The sequence below is a fragment of the Prionailurus bengalensis genome, chromosome C2 (assembly GCF_016509475.1).
Source record: "Prionailurus bengalensis isolate Pbe53 chromosome C2, Fcat_Pben_1.1_paternal_pri, whole genome shotgun sequence".
Taxonomy (NCBI): domain Eukaryota; kingdom Metazoa; phylum Chordata; class Mammalia; order Carnivora; family Felidae; genus Prionailurus; species Prionailurus bengalensis.
The window spans coordinates 81,881,596-81,903,486 of NC_057350.1; the positions used below are offsets into that span (position 1 = coordinate 81,881,596).

Below are 21,891 nucleotides of genomic sequence, written 5' to 3' on the forward strand. Positions count from 1 at the left end.
GTTTTAAATACATAAAAATTGTGTTGTAAAAGTGAGGCTTGTTCCCAACGTCAAGCCTTGATCCTGCCATTGCTTTCACAAGAAATCGGGCAGGCACTGCCCAAACCTCAGGAACCCTGAAAAAGACCTCTTCCAGGTGCTGGATCAGAAGTAACTGCCACTGTGGGAGGCCATCAATCCTATGTGACTCTGAGCCTGAGACACATATTTTCTGTCCCACTTTTTCTACCATGGACTCAGAATAATTTGGTTTAGGTGAAATATTCTTTTCCTTGGCATAGCTTAGGCACCTGGTGTCCTGAAGGAGGTCACTGATTTCCCCCAAGGATGTCCAAGAAGGTTGGCTCACCACTGGCTTACCACAGGCCAAATCTGAGGTTAATTAATCCTCAGTCATCATCAGTAGGGCCATGATGTTATTCAGACATTCAGAGAAAAGAAACTTGAACCAGTTATGGATAAGGACTTTCATCAACATTCCTTCCTATCCTAATCCCAAACCAGTGTGTCTTTAGCTGCACTGGGGGGTTGAAAATCATTTCAGCAATAGCTGGTTCGTCATTTATATTACCCTCCATTTGAAGAGGCTTCTTGAAATGCCAGCTTCTTCATCGGATGCATATTAATGCCCTGAATCCAAACCTTTTTTCACTAGAACTGGGTTTCTGCTCATGAAATGGTACATTTATTGACCTTTGGGGAAATTCCCTGTTCAGAATGAGTACGAAAATGCTATTTGGTGGGAGAGGAAGGGTTATTGGCAGATGTGAGTTGGTCATCTAAGGTGCAGACATTCTGACCACAACCATCCTGAGGAACAGAGAGATATGTATGCCCTGCTTCTGCTTTTCTCACTCTGCAGACCTCAGTGACCAGCTCCTCGAAGTGGTGGGGCTAGAGGGAGCCATGGAGATGGGGCAGATCTACACTGGCCTGAAGAGTGCGGGCAGGAGGCTGGCCCAGTGCTCCTCTGTCACCATCAGGTACGCTTCCTCATTACCCAGCAGCCTCCGAGTCTTCCCACCTCCCTCCGTATTCTTACAACGACAAGGAAGCCATCTTTGGGTTTCAGTGCGGGGACAGTGACGGACAGAAGCTCGATAACATTTATAAAGAATGTCTTTAGAGACCATTTCCCAAACTAGGTACAATACAACCATGCAGGACATCAATTAAAGGGTCCACCTCGACCAGTTTGCCATTCTCTTATAATGAATTGGTGAAATTCTCTAAATGGTAATAGAGGATTATGAGGCCCAGAGAACCAGAGGCCCAACTCCTTGCCTTTCTTATCTTCACTAATTCAGATGCTAGATATATGGCAGAGGGCACACTGTGACAAAAACCAGGTTCTCTGCTTGCCTTTTCTTGGATAGTGGCCTTAGAAATACTATTTCCTGGGGCGCCTGGGTGGCTCAGTCGGTTAAGCGGCCGACTTCGGCTCAGATCATGATCTCACGGTCCATGAGTTCGAGCCCCGCGTCGGGCTCTGTGCTGACAGCTCAGAGCCTGAAGCCTGTTTCAGATTCTGTGTCTCCCTCTCTCTGACCCTACCCCATTCATGCTCTGTCTCTCTCTGTCTCAAAAATAAATAAACGTTAAAAAAAATTTTTTTTAATTAGGAATACTATTTCCTGTATACCTTTGTGGAGCCAAACCATCAACATAAGCAAATCTGTCCTAATTGCCTAAGAGGGTGATGCTTCTGTGGGGTATGGACCCCACAGGTCAGTCACTGCCGGCTCCTGGAAGAAATGGAGTCTAAGAGAGGGGATCCTCGGTTTCAGTTACTTCTGTTTAATCAATAAAATTCGTCAGATTCTTCCCCACCTGATTATTTCAGAAGTCTTTATTCCCTTCCTTTTCCCATCCAGTTTTTCCAGTTCAAATCCTTTAGTGTGCCTTAGGGATCTCCTGGAAAGGCCACAGTATGCAGGCTTCCCAAAGTTATTGGACCACAGACCCCTTTTGTCCCAAAACCTCTTGGGCAAGTACCCTCAGCACACTTTTAGGCAAACACTGCTCTCTGCATCCTTCAAAAAAGACCCCGAGAGCTGGTTCCCTGACATCCTTAGCTCTAAACTCTTTTCTTCATTCCCTCCCTGTGTCTTCTTTGTCTTTTCTATTATTCTCCAAAGCTTTGTTTGTTTTTTCTCTGGGCTATTGCTGTGCTGGGGCCCTGTTTTCCACACGAATCCCCATACTTCCTTCCCTGTCCACCGTCCATGACTCCAGCACTGAGTAGGTCTAGTCTGTTAGCACATCTAAGACATAACTGACGTAGGCCACAGAGAATGTAACATCTTAGTCCGAGAGGAATCAAAAACGCCATGTCTAAGAGGGAGGATCTTTTCTTCATATTCAATAGGCCTATTTCTAGATAGAACAGATGGGGTGAGCCAGGATCCCCATCCTCCTGGCCATTTCCCAGACACCTTCCTCAGCCCCAAGAACCAAAATGCCACTCCCTCCTCTCGTGATTTGTTTTATTATTAGGTTTCTTATTTTTTTATTATTATTAAATATTCTCAGGATCAGTGAGAGAATCGTCTACATCAAAACATAGCCTATATCCCTCATTTTGTAACTTCAAAAACAGGGCCGATCCAAACCCAGGTGAGAGCTTCCTGGCCAGTGGGTGGCAACTGTTGCCTGCTCGCCCAGACCAGAGGCTTCTGAAAGGACTTGCCTTTTCTCCTCGAGGTGATGTAGTACGAATTTACAACTCTTATACAGAAGGAAGTCAAAAGACCTCATCTCTCCCCTCTTAAGAATCCATATGCCAGAGAAGCTTTGCCCCACGCAAGAAAGCAACACTGTCTTGTCTTCTTCCCTCCTACCCATGGGGACAGTATTCCTGATGATCCCATTTCCCAGCTAAGCCACGTTCATAGTCCGAGCCAGCACAGAGTGTGCTGCTGTTCAAGACATACAAGAGAGGATGGTTAAGAGCAGGGGCAAGGCAAGAACACTCAGACCTGAGCTGTACCTTGTATAGGTTGGAGACGTTACCTCATTGACATGACGCAACTTCTCACTCAACATAGAGACCAGGCCCTTTCCCATTTCACTTCACTGTGGAGTTTCTGGCACAATCTGCAGGCCCTCCGGCTGGTTGTTGACGGAGGGTCTGCTCAGCAGTGGTGCTGCCATACTTGTTGGCCACTGTTTCCCAGACTTCCGTGGACTTCACTGCTCACCCACGACAGTGTTTCTCAAACTGGAGTCTGAACACCAAAGCAACAGAATCGCCCACGATGTTTATTAAAATGCAGGCCCCTGAGCCTGACCCCAGACGTGCCTAGTCGGAATTCCTGAAGTGGGCTCAGCAATCCGTTTTTAACCAGCCCTCCAACAGAGTCTTAGCGAACCACTCCTAGGTGGGCAGATAAGGTCTTCCCACATCTGTTGCCTTTGTGGGGACCACCCTAATTCTTCACCCCCAGAAGAGGCAAAGCTCACTGTGTTCTCTCGGTTCTCGGTTTTCCAGGACAAACAAGTTGCTGCCAATGCAAGTGGATGGAGAGCCCTGGATGCAGCCACCTTGCACAGTGAGTTCTGCCAATCATTGAACTAAGGGGGAGAAGTGTTATCCTGGGCCCCTTTTGGGTACCGACAGTATGAAATCGCTCACTCTCAGAGTTGCAGGGGCTTTGGGATAGTATAGCCTGTCTTCCACTTTATTCATCCACCCATTCAGGTACCTGCTAAGCCTTTATTGAACACCCAAAGCAGTTCCAAAACAGAACAAGACACTGTTGGTGTCTTCAGAGAGCTCACACTTGTAGTTGGTGAATTCTAAGACGTCATCTACTGTATCCTTGAGCGTCTTCTCTTGTGTCATTGCAATGGCAGAGAACTTGCCTTGCCACCCCAAAAGGAGACCTGCTTTGTTGATGAAGAAGCGAAATTGTTACAAAGGGCTTCCTTGTGTAGAAGCGAAATCTGCACCCTTGTGCTGGAACTTCTGCCTAGCCGCTGTGACCACTGGAGGCCCTGGGAGAAGATTCCTACAGGGCACACACTTCACTACAGGTGCACCTACCTGGAAACCCCACTGCAAGCAGAGACAGCGAGTTCTCACTCACAATAATAATGGCCCCACAGGGACCGTGTGCCCTTCTTTCCTAGCTAAAAACCCAGCTAAAAACTCTATGGTGAAGGGAAACCACCATCCTGGTGTTCAGGGCCAGGGCATTCACTGGGATATTACATTAATATCACCTTCAGTACTATTACGAATGCTCCAACCTCAAGAGACGAAAGCAGTGTTTCTAAGCTCCTCACTTGTGGAGTATTCAGACATCTCAAAAACCTGCTATTCTGAGCCCTCAAAACATCTAGTTTTCTTCTACTAGAGAAAGGGTTGCATGAGATTCCTACCAGGCCTGAATTGTAGATGTGTTTCCATCACTCTTTCTTGCATGTGACTTCTACAGATTATAAAACTGGCCCCTGGAGACAGACTCTAGGGAAGGCAAACTTCTATAAAAGGGTATCAAAAGGAGAAATTTTTCTGCAGAACCTTACCTCAGTCTTCTGGCTTCTATGAAGACTAAGAAAAAGATGAAAACACACTACAGCAAAAACTAATAATAGCTTGCCACTTTGTTAGAATTAGAAAGGATGGAGGAAATTTCTACTACTTATAATTTTGATGGAGCTAAATTGAGAAAAAATCTATCCAAACTCCTCTTGTCTTCTAAAAAAAGGCTGGAAGAAATCAAACCCCCTCCCACCTAACTCAGCAATATCTGAAAACCGGACTGCCATTTCTCTTACCGCAAGGACTTGTTTTTGAAATAGCCAGATGCTTCCCCTGTCCCCACCCCCACCCTCTCTCCATGCCACCCTTCAGAGATTTCAACTCATGTGAAAAAAACTGTGACCCAGTGATCTTAAGGTGTACGGTCCATGGACATCCACACATAAAGATGTATACGTCTGCTCAGGCTGCCGTCACACAATACCACAGACTGGCAGCTTCGACGACAGAAATGTATTGTCTCGTGGCTCTGGAGCTGGAGGTCTAAGACCAAGGTTCTTTCAGGTGGTTCTCTAAGACCAGGTTGCTTTCTGGTGTGACTTTTCTTCCTTACTTGCAGACAGCCTCATATGACATATGTCTATGGCTTTTTCTCTGTGCGTGCACACTTCTGGTGTCTCTTTTTCATATCATAAGGATGCCAGGGACACCTGGGTGCTCAGTCAGTTGAGCGTCCAACTCTCGATTTCTGCTCAGGCCAAGATCCCCGGGTCATGGGATCGAGCCCCATGTCCGACTCCACACTGAGCATGGAGCCTGCTTAAGATTCTCTCTCCCCCGTCTCCTTTCCCTCTGCCCTTCGCGCTCTCTCTCTCTCTCTCTCTCAAAAAAAAAGGACGTATATATCTTCTGACTTTATCCTTTATCAAGCATAGAGAAAATAAAAGTAAGGAAATGATATTATTACAGTAAAACCTCGGATTGTAACTCGTTCCGTGAGTGTTCTGCAAGACAAGCAAACATTTCTAATAAATTTTAACATGATAAACAAGTGATGTCTTGCAATACGAGTGGTACATGACACCGAACATCACATGATCACAACTGAGCCAGTGGTTCTTGAAATTCGCTTTGATACATGAGTGCTTTGGATTCTAAGAATGTTTTCAGAACAAATTATGCTCACAAACCAATGTATTACTTGTATATTAATTTTAGAAAAACTAACCTTCCAACATGCCAAAAGCATGAAGTGGAATAAAGAAAGTCACATTTTATTTGATAAAAGGTACACTCATTTCTGAGATATAATAGTCATAAAAGTTTAGGTGTATAATAACAGAATCAAAATATATACTGTGAAAAACAGTATAAATGTATATTCTGAGAAAAATAGATGAATAAGAAGTTGACAGAGAGACAAGTATTGAGAGTCTTTAAAATATTTGTTTCGAGGGATACAGGAGTACTGATGCATAGGAGCACTTGTACCCCAGTGTTTATAGCAGCACTCTCAACAATAGCCAAATGGTGGAAAAAGCCTAAATGGCCACCAACTGATGAATGGATAAAGAAATTGTGGTTTGTATACGCAATGGAGTACTACGTGGCAATGAGAAAGAATGAAATATGACCCTTTGTAGCAATGTGGATGGAACTGGCGAGTGTTATGCTAAGTGAAATAAGCCATACAGAGAAAGACAGATACCATATGTTTTCACTCTTAGGTGGATCCTGAGAAACTTAACAGGAACCCATGGGGGAGGGGAAGAAAAAAAAGAAAAAAAAAGAGATTAGAGTGGGAGAGAGAGCCAAAGCATAAGAGACTCTTAAAAACTGAGAACAAACTGAGGGTTGATAGGGGGTGGGAGGGAGGGGAGGGTAGGTGATGGGCATGGAAGAGGGCATCTTTTGGGATGAGCACTGGGTGTTGTATGGAAACTAATTTGACAATAAATTTCATATAATAAAAAAAATTAAAATAAAATAAAATAAAATAAAATAAAATAAAATAAAATAAAATATTTGTTTCGGCTTGCCCTTTGAGGTCAAGAAGCAAAAATAAACAAATGTCACAACTCTTGGATGAAATAACTCTGTAGCCTATAAACAAATTAAATATCTCATTGTTCCCCCCAGGATCCAGTGAGTATTTAGTTCACAAAGAAAAAAAATCTGTGTAAAATCCAGAAGGAAAAATCATAAAACTTATTCTATTTGACCACAAGGCAACAAAACCAGATATTAGTAATAGAAGCAAACTAATTATTAGTAAACAAGTGAAATCAAATCACTCAGAGATTTTTTTAAATTCTCCTAAAGAATAATAGATTCAAAAGGAGACCAAAACCACCATTATAGGCTGTTTCAAAAATAATAAAAATCAGAAGGTTCTATTCAAAAATTGTACAGTGTGGCCTGAACTATATTTAGAAGTAAATTCAAAATGTCATATACTTCCATCATTTAAAAAGGAAAGACATGTAATGAATAATTACAATATTAGAAGAACAACAGTAACACAAACTGAGGAGAAGCAGAAGGAAGAAAATAATAAAGATAAAAGTAGAAATGACATATTTAAAAAGCAGGAAAATTGAGAACTAGTTCTTTAAACATGCCAAATGTTTGAAAGCCTGATTTTAAAGAGAAAAACAGAGATCAGAGTTATTAAAATATAAAAATATATAAAATATAAATATAAATGTGATGGTTTATTTTAATTATAAGACATGACTTATTTAATATATAATCATCTTGATTCTAATACACTTGAACGTCTCATGAAAATTCTAGGTAACCACTAATAAAAGAGAAAATGTCTTCAAAGAATTACATCCAAAATGATCTTAAAACATGGTCTTAACTGGTGAGTTCTTCCATACTATTAGGAAATAAATATTCGTGTAAACTGTTCCATAGTATAAACAAGACAGAAAGTCACCCAGTCCATTTTGTGAAATTAGGACAGATACAAAAACTGAACAAAAACTTTTATTTGGGTTTTTTTTTTTAATGTTTATGTTTGAGAGAGACAGAGCACGAGTCGGGGAGGGGCAGAAAGAGAGGGAGACAACAGAATCTGAAGCAGGCTCCAGGCTCTGAGCTGTCAGCACAGCTGATACGGGGCTCAAACTCACAGGGGCTCAAACCCACAGACTGCAAGATCATGACCTTAGCTGAAGTCAGACACCCAACAGACTGAGCCACCCAGGCGCCCCAAAATTTCGATTTTTAAAGAAAAAAAAAACCCTTAGAAAGCTAAAATCAGAAAAATAATCCCTCAAAATAATAAAAAATATTTATCTTAAACTAATAATGAACATTATACTTACATGTTTACTTAGCCCTTAGTAAGACATCAGAGAATCCTGGGCAAGACATGTGTGCTAATATTGTTTGGAAGTTTTTGTCAATGCAATATAAATGCCACAGAAAAGAAATGTAACTATTTGGAAAAGAGTCAAAACTGTCATTATTTGCATATAATATGATTATTCATATGATAATATGAATATGATACTATGCAGATAATATAGAAAGATAATAGAATCAACTGAAAACCCCAAAGATTAAATTATTTCAATGAAGCCACAAGGAAGGATAGACAAAAAGTTAATAGCTTTTATATATTCCAGCAATAACTAATCACAAGAATAGAGTAGAAAAAAATTAAGATATCATAATAGCAACAACCAAAACAAAATATTAAATTGAATTGTAAAGAAAAAGATGAATACTACTATGACTTAATATAAAAAATATATACTTAAATTTAAAAACATCCCGTGTTTCTAAACAGGGATCCCAAACAAGATCCCAGTGCAATTATTTTTTTAACTTGACCAAACAATGCAATAGCTAACGTGTTTTATGAAAGAGCTATAAGGAAGGACTTCCCACAAGGTATTAAAATAGTTACAGAGCCACAATAATTGGCATGATATTAGACAGATAAATCAGTAATGCCAAGGAGAGCCCTAAGAAACCCCAGTACACACAAAATCTATTAAAAAAAGAAGAAAGATCATAAATTAATTTGAAAGGAATGGACTGTTTAACATAACGGTATCCAAAAAATTGCCTGTTTGGGAAAATGTCATTATTTATATACTGAAACCTCTCACCTCAAACTATACTCCAAAAACAAAAACAGAAAAATTCCAATTAAAAATTACGACTACCTAGGGGGCACATAAATGACTATAATGACACTGTGAGCATAGACTTTAACAAATTTAAAATTCTACAAGTCAAGAATCAACGTAGAAATTTTATTATTTTTAATTTTTATTTTAGAGAGAGAGAGCATGCAGTGAGGGAGAGGGACGAAGAGAGAGAGAGAATCTGAAGCAGGCTCCACACTCAGTGCAGAGCCCAACCCAGGGCTCAATCCCACGATGCTGGGATCATGACCCAAGCTGAAATCAAGGGTCGGACGCTCAACCAACTAAGCTATCCAGACGCCTGTCGTGTAGAAATGTTAAAGGCTAAGGACAAGATCTTTTTTAAATGGCTACCTCAGAGAGCAGGTGAATTCCCATAATGTCTAAAGAGCTCTTAGAAACCAGGAGGAAATGCTAACAATGCAATAGTGAACAGACAGCTCACAGAAGTAATACCATGGGCTAACAAAGCTGTGAAATAATATTTAGTATCGTTGGGTGCCTGGGTGGCTCAGTGGGTTGAGCGTCCGACTTCGGCTCAGGTCTTGATCTCGTGGTCTGTGAGTTCGAGCCCCACGTCCATCTCTGTGCTGACTGCTCAGAGCCTGGAGACTGCTTCAGATTCTGTGCCTCCGTCTCTCTCTGCCCCTCCCCCACTCATGCTGGCTCACTCTCTCTCTCTCTCTCTCTCTCTCTCTCTCTCTCCCTCTCTCTCTCTCTGTGTCAAAAATAAACGTTAAAAAGATGTTTTTAAAAATTTAGTATCATAAGTTAAGAAAAAAGGAGGAAAGAATTTCACCTTGAAACAGTGAGAAAACCATGCCATGTTTCACTTGTCAAAGGAGCACAATTTGTTGTTGTTGTTGTTTTTAAGATAATATTCATTGCTGTCGAGATGTGGTGTGGCCAGCACACTCAAGGAGTAAGATAAGAGTATAAACTGGAAAGCATTCTGGAAAGCGTTTGGTCCAGTTCATTTCCTTTGACCCTTTTTTCCCCCAATTACTCTTTTAGGAATATGTTTTAAGTAAAATACAGGTTATCAGTAAAAAAAACAAAAAACAAAAACAAAAAAAACAGGGGTGGGGGGTGGGGAAGCCCAACATTTAAGGACAACATTAAAACTTGGTGAGTGAGATTCATCAAATAGAATAATTTTCAGCCACTGAAAACCATATTTAATGAATATTTAATGATATCAGAAATGCTTGTAAAATAATGATAAATGAAAACAGATTAAGAAACTGATTTCAATTTGTTAAAAACATACAAGCATACAAACAAATTGAAAAAAAATACACCCCAAAATTAACAGCAATATCCCCTAGGTGATTTTTAAATTTTTCATATTTCCTGAATTCTCCAAAATGAGCATATGTTTGTTCATGCATATAAATATATGTCTATAAAATATGTATTATTAAGAAAACTTGCCTTGTGCTTGCAGTACTGTAAGATGACCTCTCATTCTTTACCATCATAGTTAGACACCATAATTTGAACCTTAAAGCTAAGAATATTCCCCCACAGTTAGGATCTCAAGGTGGAAAGGGATTCTAGTTATCTAGTCCGGTGATTCCCAAACTTGAGTGTGCATCCAAATAACCTAGAAGGTGTTTAAAATGCAGATTGCTGGGTTTCTGATACAGTAAGTCTGGATACCTGAGAGTTGGCATTTCTGGCAAATTCCCAGGGGATGCTGATGCTGCCGGCATAGGGACCCCACTCGGGGTCAATAATAATCTAGTCGAACTTCCTGACTTACCAATAAATCCCAGATTTCTCCTCCACCACTAGCAAAACCTAGGTTTTTCCAGCTACATCTGGAAGCCTCTGATGGCAGGAAACATTCTTGTGAAGCCAGGCATCCTAAGAACTTAGAGAACCATTAACAGCTAAGACCTGAAAGATTGTGCAAGCCCCCACCCATCTCCCCTAGCCTCTCTTTAGGCAGGAGTGTTTCCCAAATGATTTGGGGTGAGTCCTTACGGTTATTGTCCATTTTGTGGGACATCATATGAACCATCTGCCCTGATGGAAGGAGTCCCTCAGTTTATTGCTTCTCTTGAAGTAACAAAAATGTGCTGGCTTGTGGGAAATGGCCCCCAAAACAAAGTCAACACCCGGCACTGTAACATTTTTAAATTTACCGCATTTTAAGGGAGAAATTACATACTGCAGTGGTTTTGTGAATTTTGAGCTATCACACAAGTGCCTACTGTATCAGTTCTCTCCCTAATAGACCAGAAAACTAAGAAAATGGGGCTGCTGTTCCTTGTGCTTGTCAGATGTTGTAAATCTCATAAAAGGTCTTTAAGAAAATCATGAAGACTTCAGTTAATTGCCTGACCAGCCCAATTAGCAGAGAAAATTGGGTTCTAACTACAGGGATATGGGATACTGTCTTTCTATCATGGGTTGAAAAGGCAAGCTTCACCACATCCAACTACCTACAGTGGACTCTGAACAAGTTAACTCACTAGCTTCTCCTAAATGGGGGAGAAGGGGATAAAAACTGACATCTCTTGAACTCAAAATGAGAATATGATCTCCTACTTCTTGCCTTTGGTTCATGTACATACAGTGAATTCTCAGTTACATATAGCACTAGAATCCGCAAGCCACATCAAAATCTCATGTTAGCCAGGATCTCCATGTTGATGATCTACCCCATCAAGACCTTTGTCAAAACTGCTGAAAAAACAAATGGGAGGGATCTGAGTTTCACTTCCTCCTCTTTGCCCTGGAGGTGCTAACAAGCAAATAAATTGCTCAGCTAGAGAAAGGAAAAGGAGAAGTAAGGGTCTTCCATTATCTAAAAAAAAAAAAAAAAAAAAATGGGCTCTATCAGCGGGAAATGTAGGCAGTGCATCAGCTGTCACTGTCTGCCCCAAGCATAGCCATCTCCACTGCCAGTACAGTCTCCCCTGGTGCTCATCCATCACCGCTTCCATGGCATGTGCTGTGCTTCCCAGGGCAGTGCACTGGTTCAGGGAGTACCACGGTGATAGGGTTCTTCCCCATAGGGGGCTCTGGTGCTCTGGAATGAGAAAAGGCTTCCCGCAGCACAAGGACATGTGCCCCAAGTCACCATGATCGGCTAGGGCTAAATTACATGCCACAGACAAGTTCTGTGAGAGTCCTTCGTCTGTGCCTCACTTTCATGAATTCTGGAATAAACATAGCGCCCGTAACAAAGCCCATAACACAAAATGGTACTTGATGTATTCTTGGTCTAGGAACTGCCACAAAACATAAAGATATCCTCCCCTTCTGGAGCTCCTGGGTGGTAAAAACCAGCCTAAGAGTCGTTTTCAGCTTCTGTCACCCAGGTTATGCTAATTATCCACAATGTCTTTTGGTTTCATCCTTGTCTTTCCATATCCTGGGGACTTATAAATTTAAACCTGGCTTGCAGTAGTACCCTTTTAGCCAGAGTCTCCCCCACTCCAACTTGCCCTGACAACAGCTGTAGAATAATTTCTCTGGAACTCTTTTCTTCCTCATGTTATTCTCCAGCTTAAAAGTTATCATGGTTCCCTGTTACCTCACATTACACCCAACCTCTGCCCCCTCCTCTTTAAAGCCCTGGAGTAACTGCCCCACCTGTGTCCCCTGACCTCCCTTCTCATCCTTTGCCCCACACTCAGCGAGGTCATACATTCATCCAGTGCCTTCCCTTTCTCTTTTCACCAACACATTTTCCTTCCCTTCCTTTCAAATCTTAAAATTCCTTCTCAGTTGCTCCCTTCAGACTCTTCTCAGTCCTTACCTAACTTCTTTTTGACACCACTTGGTCTGTCCTACATTAATTTAAACTTATTGATGGGTCTCTGTCTGCAAGAATTCTTCTCTGGTTATCTGTGGTCACACCGTCAGTTCCAATGACGTAGACACGACGAGAATGAGCTCCTAGATTGCTTCTTTTGATATACATCTTTCTCCTCCAGTGTAAGATAACAATTATTTAAGCATTACATTCCATTTTACAGCTTAAAGTGGGATTTCGTTGACAGTCCCCCATTTGATCTTCACAGCAACTTTGCGAGGAAAATGGGACAAACATTACTACCCTCATTGTATAGTTCAGCAAGCCTGGCTTTGAAGGTTAAACGATTCGTCCAGAGTCTCACAGCAAAGAAAGAAGCAGGAGATCTGGGACCCAAACCCAGGTCGTTGAATCCTAAGTGCCTCTTGTTCCCATATCATCTTCCCACCCTGGACATGTGTCACACATGATAAATGCTGATGGACTGATAATGCAGATCAGTAATGTGCAGCATCATCAGGCCACATTCAAATAGGGATTTAACGTTCTGAAGCCATGCCCTGAGGATAAGGTTGGGAAGAAAGGCAAAAATGAGAATTCACCAGTGTCTGTCTTTCACTTCCCATTGACTTAAAGTTTGCAGGAGGAAAAAAAAAGAAAAAAGAAACCTAAAATTAAAAAAAAAAAAAGCTTTTAAAACGAAAGTTGGTTTTTTCCTGGAAAGCTGAGAAAAGAGGAAGCACCTAAGGGACTCACTTGAAACTTTCCACATGATGTTGCTTGGGTCAGATGTCGGAATGAAGCCTCTAGGCTATGAGTTACCAGTTGACATTTCTGCAGTGCCTAGACTGGAAGGGCCAGGAGCAGAGGAAGCTAGGAATCTGAAGAACTGGGCTCTAGCTGTTCTGCCCTCTCTGTGTGACCCCAGGTTAATCCAAGGCTCAAGGGAGCCTCAGGCCTCCATTCCTTTGTCTGTCCTGCAGAAAGGTTGAATGAGATGGACCATGAGGTCTCCTCCGGCTGTGACATTTTGAGAGTCTATGAATAGCAAGGACACAAGACAGGTGCGAGATGATCACCACGTGGGAAGCTCACACCTGTCTCTCCCCAGTGTTTCCGCCCCTCACTTCCAGCAGTGCCAAACTCCAGGCCCAGTGAGGGTCCAGTTGCCAATTTTGAAGCTGTTCAAGGACAGTCGTCCTTTCTGCATGGGGCTCCTTCCAACCCAAAGCTGGCCTTCCTTCCTCCCTCTGCGACTCACTCTCTCATAGGCTACTGGGATTTGCATGTCACTAATTCATTTATGCCTCTTTGCTTTTAGATTAAAATTACTCACAAGAATCAAGCGCCTATGATGATGGGGCCTCCCCAGAAGAGCAGCTTCTTTTCACTGAGAAGGAAAAGCCGTTCAAAAGACTAAACAACGTGGCAAATGCCAGTTAAACCAAGAGAGAAAATAAGAAACTGTAACACACACACACACACACACACACATGCACACACACGCACACGCACATGCACACACGCACACTCATCTCTAACCAGTGGAAGCAAAGCCACCCTTCAGGAAGAAATCTTCATCTTCCCGTACGTTCATTCTCTCTTCTTCAACAAAGGACACACCCCAACAGAGCCAGGACCCCCAGAAAATTTTGAATGGACCCAGGGCCCACCAGGGTGATGTTGGCTCTTGCAGCAACCTCCACATTCCCAGAAGGCCTTGAGTGGGACTTTCTGAGACTGAAGGAGAAGTCCCCCTTTCTTCCCACCAGTCTTGCAAGGTCCCTCACGGACGCTCACAAGGAAGCAGGCTGCAGGTTTCCTGCCTATGGTGAGATCGGATGTGGCCAAGGGAAAGCGCTCCCATTCCAGAGAACTTACACAAAGGTCCCTCTGTACAGAGACAAACGGCCTCCAACTCTCAAAGCATAACCCTTGGCAGGGCTCAGCAAGCGCATGTTGGTTTCTTAGTTGTCCTTCAAGCAGCAACTTCTGCCTGAACTTGCTGAGGAGGCAGAAAGGCTGTGGAAAGCTGTGTTTCCATTCTTGGTTCTCCACACTGTCAGTGGGCACTTGTTATTTTCCCAAAGCCTTCTCCTGGTGGCTGTGTGTTTGTTTGGAGACGGCTCCAAGAGCCCCCAGAGCTGCCTGTACAGCACACCTTAGATGTGGTATTTATTTTCTTAGTTCTGTGAACACCTGGGAGGGAAAGCAGAGAAACTGGGATTTATTTTTCAAATTGGTGTCATAATATTGTGTAAAAAGGGAAGAAAAAAAACCACCCCCAGCTTCTTTCTTTTTCAAGCCAAAGCGTGTTTCCTGTTTGAGTTCCAAGCCCTGGTGGCAGACTATTTCCTGAAGGCAGAGAAGATGAGAAGGAAGGACCCTTTGCTGAGAAGACCAGGAGACAAACCATCAGGTGGCTCCCACCTTCCTCTTTGCACCTACCACTCCCAGAGTGCGAGCTAAAGGCCCTTCTGATGATCTAATGTGTGTGTACATATATGTAGCATATATATTTATATATATATATATATAAATATTTATTTACTGATGGACTTCTCCTGACTGAAAAAAAAAATATGTAGAATAGGAACAGAAAAGTGGGAAGGAAAAAGAAAGTTTTCACTCCCCCATTCCACCATTTCATGGTCAAGACACATTTCCCCATGGTGATCATGAGATTTAAGGGAAGTGAAAGTAGCTTCTTATTGTAAAGAGACTGAGAATTCCTATTCTGGATTCTCAAAACAACCATGAAAGATACGCTGGACAGAATTTACTCTCCCGTTTGTCAGATAAAGGCACCGAGTCTCTGAAAAGTTAAGAGACTTGTCTGTGGCATCTTAGCTGATGTGGTTTGAGAATAAGTGCCACTAAGAGGATATTAGGGAAAAGAACCCACACGTCTTAGAATAGGGTCATTTTTGGTCACTGGGAAATGATTCTATTCGAGTCCAGGTTGCCAGGGAAGAATGAACATGTAGCCCATGTGAGGACGGGACAGGCCCACATGAGAAAATAGAGGCCTCGTGATGCTTCCCGGAGATTCTATCTGGCCTGAACTGGTAAGAAGTTGGTCTGGGTTGAAGGCACTAGACAGATCATCAAATTAAACTCTATCACGTGTCAACTCATCATGGTCCTCATGGCCTCCTAGTCTGGAAACACCTCTGGCTGCAGGGATGACCTCAGTGGAGACTCACAAGATGGACTGAGGCACCTTCTTCAAGGTGCTCCCAGCCAGTACCCAGAGGGGTCTTGGCAGAGGCCAATGGGCTTCCTGCAGCTGGTGCCGGCATCACCCTCCTTTCCTGAGGGCAAGTCTGTGTAGAACTTCATTACTAGACAGAAACATTTCCCTTGGCGCCTTCACTCCACTGGACCGCCATCCCCTCTGAGATTTCTTAAGAGGAAACGTGGGCCCACTAGACATTGCTCCACTGAGCTCTCTCTAATCTTGCACTGGGTCAGGAGCTTTGCACAAGGAAGGGAAATTAAGACTGTGTGTACACACTGATCCTAACTGTGAAGGAAGCAGTCATCTAGGACCATCCTGCTGGACCTAATAGTGCAAAACAGTGGGTGAGGGGAAAACCAGGCCGTCTGGAGAATGTCTTGAATGATGGGATCCTTGGTGATGGGATGGACCAGCAAGCTCCAGCATAACAACAGGTACTATCTTGGAAGCCACTTGATTTTGAAACAAAGGCAGGTGTGGGCTCACTAATTCTGAGACATTTACAGACATTTTTGCATGTCTGATCCCCCAAGATTGAGGCTGTCGAAACATAGCACTGTCAACAGGTGGAACTGAGTCTCAGTGATTCACAAATCAGAGTGGCCGTGGCCTGCTCTAGTCCAGTGCATAAGACTTGCAGTGTTGCTTGAGAGACATGTCCCAAGGCCTCCTTAGAACCACACAGTATAATACACCAGTGGAATTGCACTTCCAGCTTGGTAAGTCCAGTGTTGTTTAATGTGCTGTTGCAATTCATTCCTTAACTACTGTGACCATGGCTTTTTCCTGTAGAGTACCTCATCTTAGTGATCTTCCCAGCAACCTCAGAGGCTGACAGGGAATGTGTTACCCTCCCGATCTTAATAATGAGAAAAATTAAGCTTAATGAGGGTTCAGTGACTTCTCAAAGTCACACAGTTAGGCAAGCAGGGCAAAATCCAGTCCTTTAGTCTTCATCTTATTCTAATTGTGACCATGCCACAGACATGTTCTCACCTGCCCCCACAGTTCTACCCTACCAGCAATAAAAATAATGAAACAGAAAATCTTCAATACATTGTGTTGTCCCTGGACTGTTGAGCTAAGAGTTGCATCTCATTATGGCTTGGTCTTTGTGGATTTCCTCCAGTGAGTTGAGAATGGAGATAGACTTAGTAGAATGATTATATTTCAGGTCAGAGACCAGCTCCTCTCAAGATAGTTCTTTCCACAGATGGAAAAGATATGTTAAAATTGCCAAATAAATTAGGAAATACTTGGCAGAATCTGGAAGAGCCTCCAGACTGGCGTTACATAACATGCATATACATTATACATATGCACATTATATAAGGTGACATAGTACTTAATGTGCTGTATATATTATGCAAATTACATATTTGTGAGTAATCATGATAAATATAGAGACCCACTAATCACTTTTTTACACATACTCAGTGACAGATTAGGAAGTTACTTTGCCAGAGAGTCTTAAAACTTACTCTCTCCTGCTGCTTTGGTTCCAATTCCTGACAAAAATAATTGCATCAACTTTTCCCATCTCTAGCCCCCTCTCCTCTTAGCCAAAACCCTCAGTTACCTCCTGTCCCAGCTAGGCTGTACCTTCCGTGGAACACACCACAATTGGATCCATAAAAATAGAATCATGGGGATGGGAAGGATCTAGACTTCCAGATTCCCTATGTCCCAGGCCTACATCTCAACACTCCCAGGCAAGTGGGTGCCTAATGCTAATATCAAAAGTAGAGAGGAGGGGAGAGGGGAGGGAGGAAGGGTGGAAGAGTCTACCAAACCTCCAAGGAAGGAAACTTCATAGTGTTCCCTGGCCACCAGTTCCAGGATCTAACAATAACCAATCAGGAAGTTATTTCAAACATCTAAGTCCCCACAGCATATCTGAGACCATAATTTCCTAAGATGTGTTTCGCAAAATGCCAGTAGCCATAAAATGCTCCATGAAAACAGAGTTCCGTGATCAAGTACTAGCTCCCTTTCTGGGAGAGACATAGAGAGGCCTAACGCTAAGAACTCACCATGAAGAACCATAGAGTCCTTTATTTGTCTGTCAACATCAACAGATTAGAAACACTGCCTTATGCCCACAATTTCTTCTTTTTGTCCTCAGTGGGGATAGGAACATGGAAGTAACCATCCTCAGCAATAATATTCCCAAAAGTACTTCTCTAGGAGAAGTAGTCTCCATTCTTAAGACACTGTTTAGTTTTTGCTCTGTGATTGTTCCCGTCTACATTCTTCAAGTAAGAATCAAGGATCTGGACTCTTTGTCCCATGGGTGAGGAAGGGATTGGGGGAAACATGATAGCTTCCAGGGGTCAGACTTTATCTGTGTAGCTCCAGAGAAAAGAATCAGGTCTAAACAATGCAGTTATAGAGAGGTTGATTTTTATTCAATTGAATGACTGCTCTTGGAACTGGCCTAATATGGAAAGGGCTTTTTCTGGGGGGAAGAAGAGTTACCTGCTCTTATAGGATAGGCCTTGACTTGGTTGGGTGGGGAACTAGCAGTGATTGATCTACCTTGTCCAAAAAGCAATCAGAACTGTTTTTGTAAGCATCAATGTTAAAACAGTATCTATTACTTCCTTTTGAACAGCATGCCTCAGTGTCCCTTGTTTTCTGAAAGAATGAAAATGACTCCTAGAGAGATTTCTGGATCAGTGGGTACTGATCAGTTAGACCACACTTAATACATGGCAAAATTGACCAGAATCATTGACATCCTCGAGGATAGCTAGTGGTAGTTATCTCTTCTCAGTAGCTTGGAGTGTTAAAGGAATGGGGTTCAGTATTCAAATCAAAAGAGATTTTGCTTTTCTGTTGGGTTCCATAGTAGCAGTGTGGAACTCTTCTAGTCACAAATCTCGGGCCTGCATCTGACTTGCAATAACAAGGAAAAAGAAACTATCCCACATGTGAAATAGCAATCAAGTTTTACATAAAACAACAGAGCAGAATTGTATAGAATTTCACATGGAGCCATTGTTTATAGCTCACCTTGATGTCCCATCATACTGGAGTGTATCTTTCAACTTTTTTACTGTAGAAGGAAAGCAGGAAATGGAGACAGGAAAGAGAATGCCCACTTATTGCTTACTGGATACAAGGCATCACGTTGAGGCCTCCATGTGCTGTCCCATTTAATCCTCAGAACAGCCTACGATAGGAGCATTGTACTTATTTCACAGATAAAGGTATTAGTGCGTAGAAAGGTAAACCACCTTGTCCAAGTTCAAACAGTAAGTGGTAACAGCTAAGACTTGACATGAATCTGTCTCACGAAAATGTATGTTTTTTCTACTATACTTTAGTGCTTTTAACATTCTTATCTGTTTCCAATCCCACTATCATTCTGGGTGAGATTACACAGTGTTGGCAAATTGATCTATCAGGTCCACCTCTGTGTAGCCCTCTAATCATGTTCCTACTGAAGAACTCTCAGTGCTTGTTCACATTTAAGCTCAACAGCCTCTGTGGACAGCTGGAACCTCAAACCTCAACTTTGCAATCAAATTGACAGCCAAAACTTGGTCTTCAATGTTTCCAATTCTAGGTGAATGGGATGCACTTCCCGGGACTACCTAATAGATTTTCTACCCAACTCTGTGAGTGGGAGAGCAGCAAGCTGTCTTCTCAGACATAAATGCCATGGTCAACGGTGACTGGCCTGCACAAGGAAGGAGGGCTGGGGTTGTTGAAGGGAGCCTCCAGCAAGAAGGCTCTGCATGTGATCCTCATTAGTGATAGGCGTGGGCTGGGCCATCTGTATTCCACAGGAGAACAGAATGGCAGGCTGCCTTTCAGATGCCAAGAGAAGCTATCTAATGGGAAGATCCAGAGAGCTCAAAAAGCAGACAGGCATCTTTCCTCAAGGGGATCTCTGTAGGAATCCAGGGACATAGAAAACCAAGGGTTTTTGGAAATAAGCTGCTTAACTTGCTGGGTACCTACCCTGGCTACCACTTTATTCTTCATGTCCATGGTGCAGAATGGCAAGCCAAGCCCTGCAGCCTCATCTGCTAGCTAAACTCCCTTCGATGGAGCCCATGATGAACCTATGTTATCCTAAAATCTGTGGATGCTGTGGCAGGTGCATCATAGCAAGGCACCAGGGTTTGCAGTTAAGCCTTCAAGTCTCCCAAGGGTCAGGAAACACTGTAACCAGGAGAGACCATATGATTGGATGTTCCATGCAGATCCTAGAGAGATAATCAGAAAACATGAGGACAACTGTAAATTGGTCAAGTTAGGAAAATGCAATTTGGAAGCAAAGAAGAGAACATATAACGCAGTGTCAAGCACGTAGTAGGTAATGAGTAAATATTTGTTAAATGAATGAATAGCTAAAGTGGGTATCTGTCCCTGTATCCTGGAATGGATAGGGGAAGGGGGGGTAGAGGTGATGAAAGCTTTTTAACTAACAGCTCAGGAACTTGAAACCACAGGATGTAGAGGGAGCTCATGGGGGCCTCTAACTACCCAGACATCTGTTGAATGATGGACACAGCTAAATATGGATCATCAAAGGGCTTTCTAGGTCACATGGAGGGCAGTTTCATGATTCAGAAAATATGAAATTCAACTTGGACAGAAAGACAGAAATATTTGCAATCTACTTCTTAGCCATCAGGTCAGAATGGACAAAGAATAAAAAGGCAGCACAGAAGCGGAGTTACAACACAGTGAGAGATCAGCATAATAAGGTACAGATTCAGAAGATGAAAAGACATGGAGAACTGGGTTTTTAGCAGATATTTGGGCAAGGAAGCTGAGCACTATAGTTCAAAATGAAAGAAAGGACTGACAAATCCTTTTTAAAAAAAAAAGCAGCTTAAAGTTGAGTTAATGGTAATATGTGGGACATGTCCAGGCATTAATGAAACTCTTATTAAATAACTATCATTTATTGTGCAGTCCAAAGCCTATTACTTTTATGACCACTGCTAAACTTCACAGGAACTCTCCTGAAGTGGGTGGTATATAGTTCCCTACTTGACAAACAAGGACTGAGACACGGAGCAGATCTCATAGCAGCAGATCCAGGATTCAGATCTGTCAGTATCTGCCTTCAAAGCCATGTTTGCACCTCACTGCCACTGCTGATGACTCTGAGCTTCAAGCGTAGTGGCAGGGATTTACCACCCCAAACCGATCCCTTGTGCACGATTCAGCGGACTTCCTTCTCAACCTGGAAATCTGAGCCCACGAAGCTGGGGTGGGAAACAGCACTCACTTCGCCAGCCACAGAGGCTCATTGAGCAGGAGTAGACCTGGGCTGTGGAAGGTGTGTGCATACTTCACCCTCCCTTCTTCTTAGGCCCTCTCTCCAACGCGCCAGCTGGGCCGTGTCCTAGGACCTTACTCAGACAGCATCTAGCCAACAATGAACAGCTGGTAAAGAACTCACCAGATCAGGGTGTTCACATAATATGAAAGATCATCTGAAAAGATACACAGAGACCATATTAAAGATCAGGAGCAAGTGAAATGAGGTCAGATGGTCAAGCCTCAGAATTTAGCAACTGATACCTAAAGGTGGAACAGAGATCCAAAATGTCCTTTTAAAAATCTGTTGGATGAATCATAATTTGGAGTAAAAAGACTGCTTCTGGAATGATTCAAAAAAAAATGTTGAACTTTTTCCTTTCCAAAAAAAACAAAAAAAAATTGTTTTTAAAAATGGAACGTTAGCAAGAACTACGAGGTGAGGGATGATAAAATGGTCATTTCTTTTTACCTTAGATGAGACAAAAGGAAGTGCACTTCTAAACCTCACAATATAAATGGCAATCCAGAAAAAGATTCCAGGAAGTGTGCATTTTCTGCTGAGGGATTAAACATCAGTACTTTCAAAGTAATTAATGAAGTGACTTTTTTGTCTTTTTTATTTTTTATTTTTTAAAGAAAACTGGTACTAATAGGTCACCAGGAAATGGCACGATCTTCAAGAAAAGAAAAATTTTCCTGATGAATATTTCCTCTCTCCCCAACATCTTTGAGGTGAAAGGATTGAGAACTAACTAGATCTTTTAACTCAGAGAAACATACATCATGGAAGGTGTTAAGAACAGAGGATATCATTAAAATTGCTGTTTGGGGTTTGCTGTCATCACTCTCTGCTCCCACCAGGCATTAAGGTAATGATAATAAACCTAAGAAGAGTAAGTAATCCCCACCTCCCACCATCTCCATGTCAGCCTCCTAAAGCTCC

The 21,891-nt window shown here is 42.4% G+C and overlaps 1 protein-coding gene across 12 annotated transcripts in view; it reads left to right on the top strand.

Moving 5' to 3' along the window:
- The window catches only part of DGKG (diacylglycerol kinase gamma), a 216,364-nt gene that overhangs the window by 189,142 nt on the left and 5,331 nt on the right, over nt 1-21,891 (top strand). For 8 of the 12 annotated variants that reach the window (XR_006299407.1, XR_006299410.1, XR_006299411.1 and 5 more), the window contains 4 exons: nt 863-983; nt 3,491-3,551; nt 13,743-16,381; nt 21,585-21,817. Coding sequence is in view for 1 of the 12 variants with exons in the window: in XM_043594661.1 (XP_043450596.1) it covers nt 863-983; nt 3,491-3,551; nt 13,743-13,841 (281 nt within the window). In the remaining 11 variants the exon portion in view is untranslated. Of the gene's footprint in view, nt 1-862; nt 984-3,490; nt 3,552-13,742; nt 21,299-21,584; nt 21,818-21,891 lie in introns of those variants that run through there. The other 4 variants (XR_006299403.1, XR_006299402.1, XR_006299404.1 and 1 more) reach the window with 4 other exon arrangements.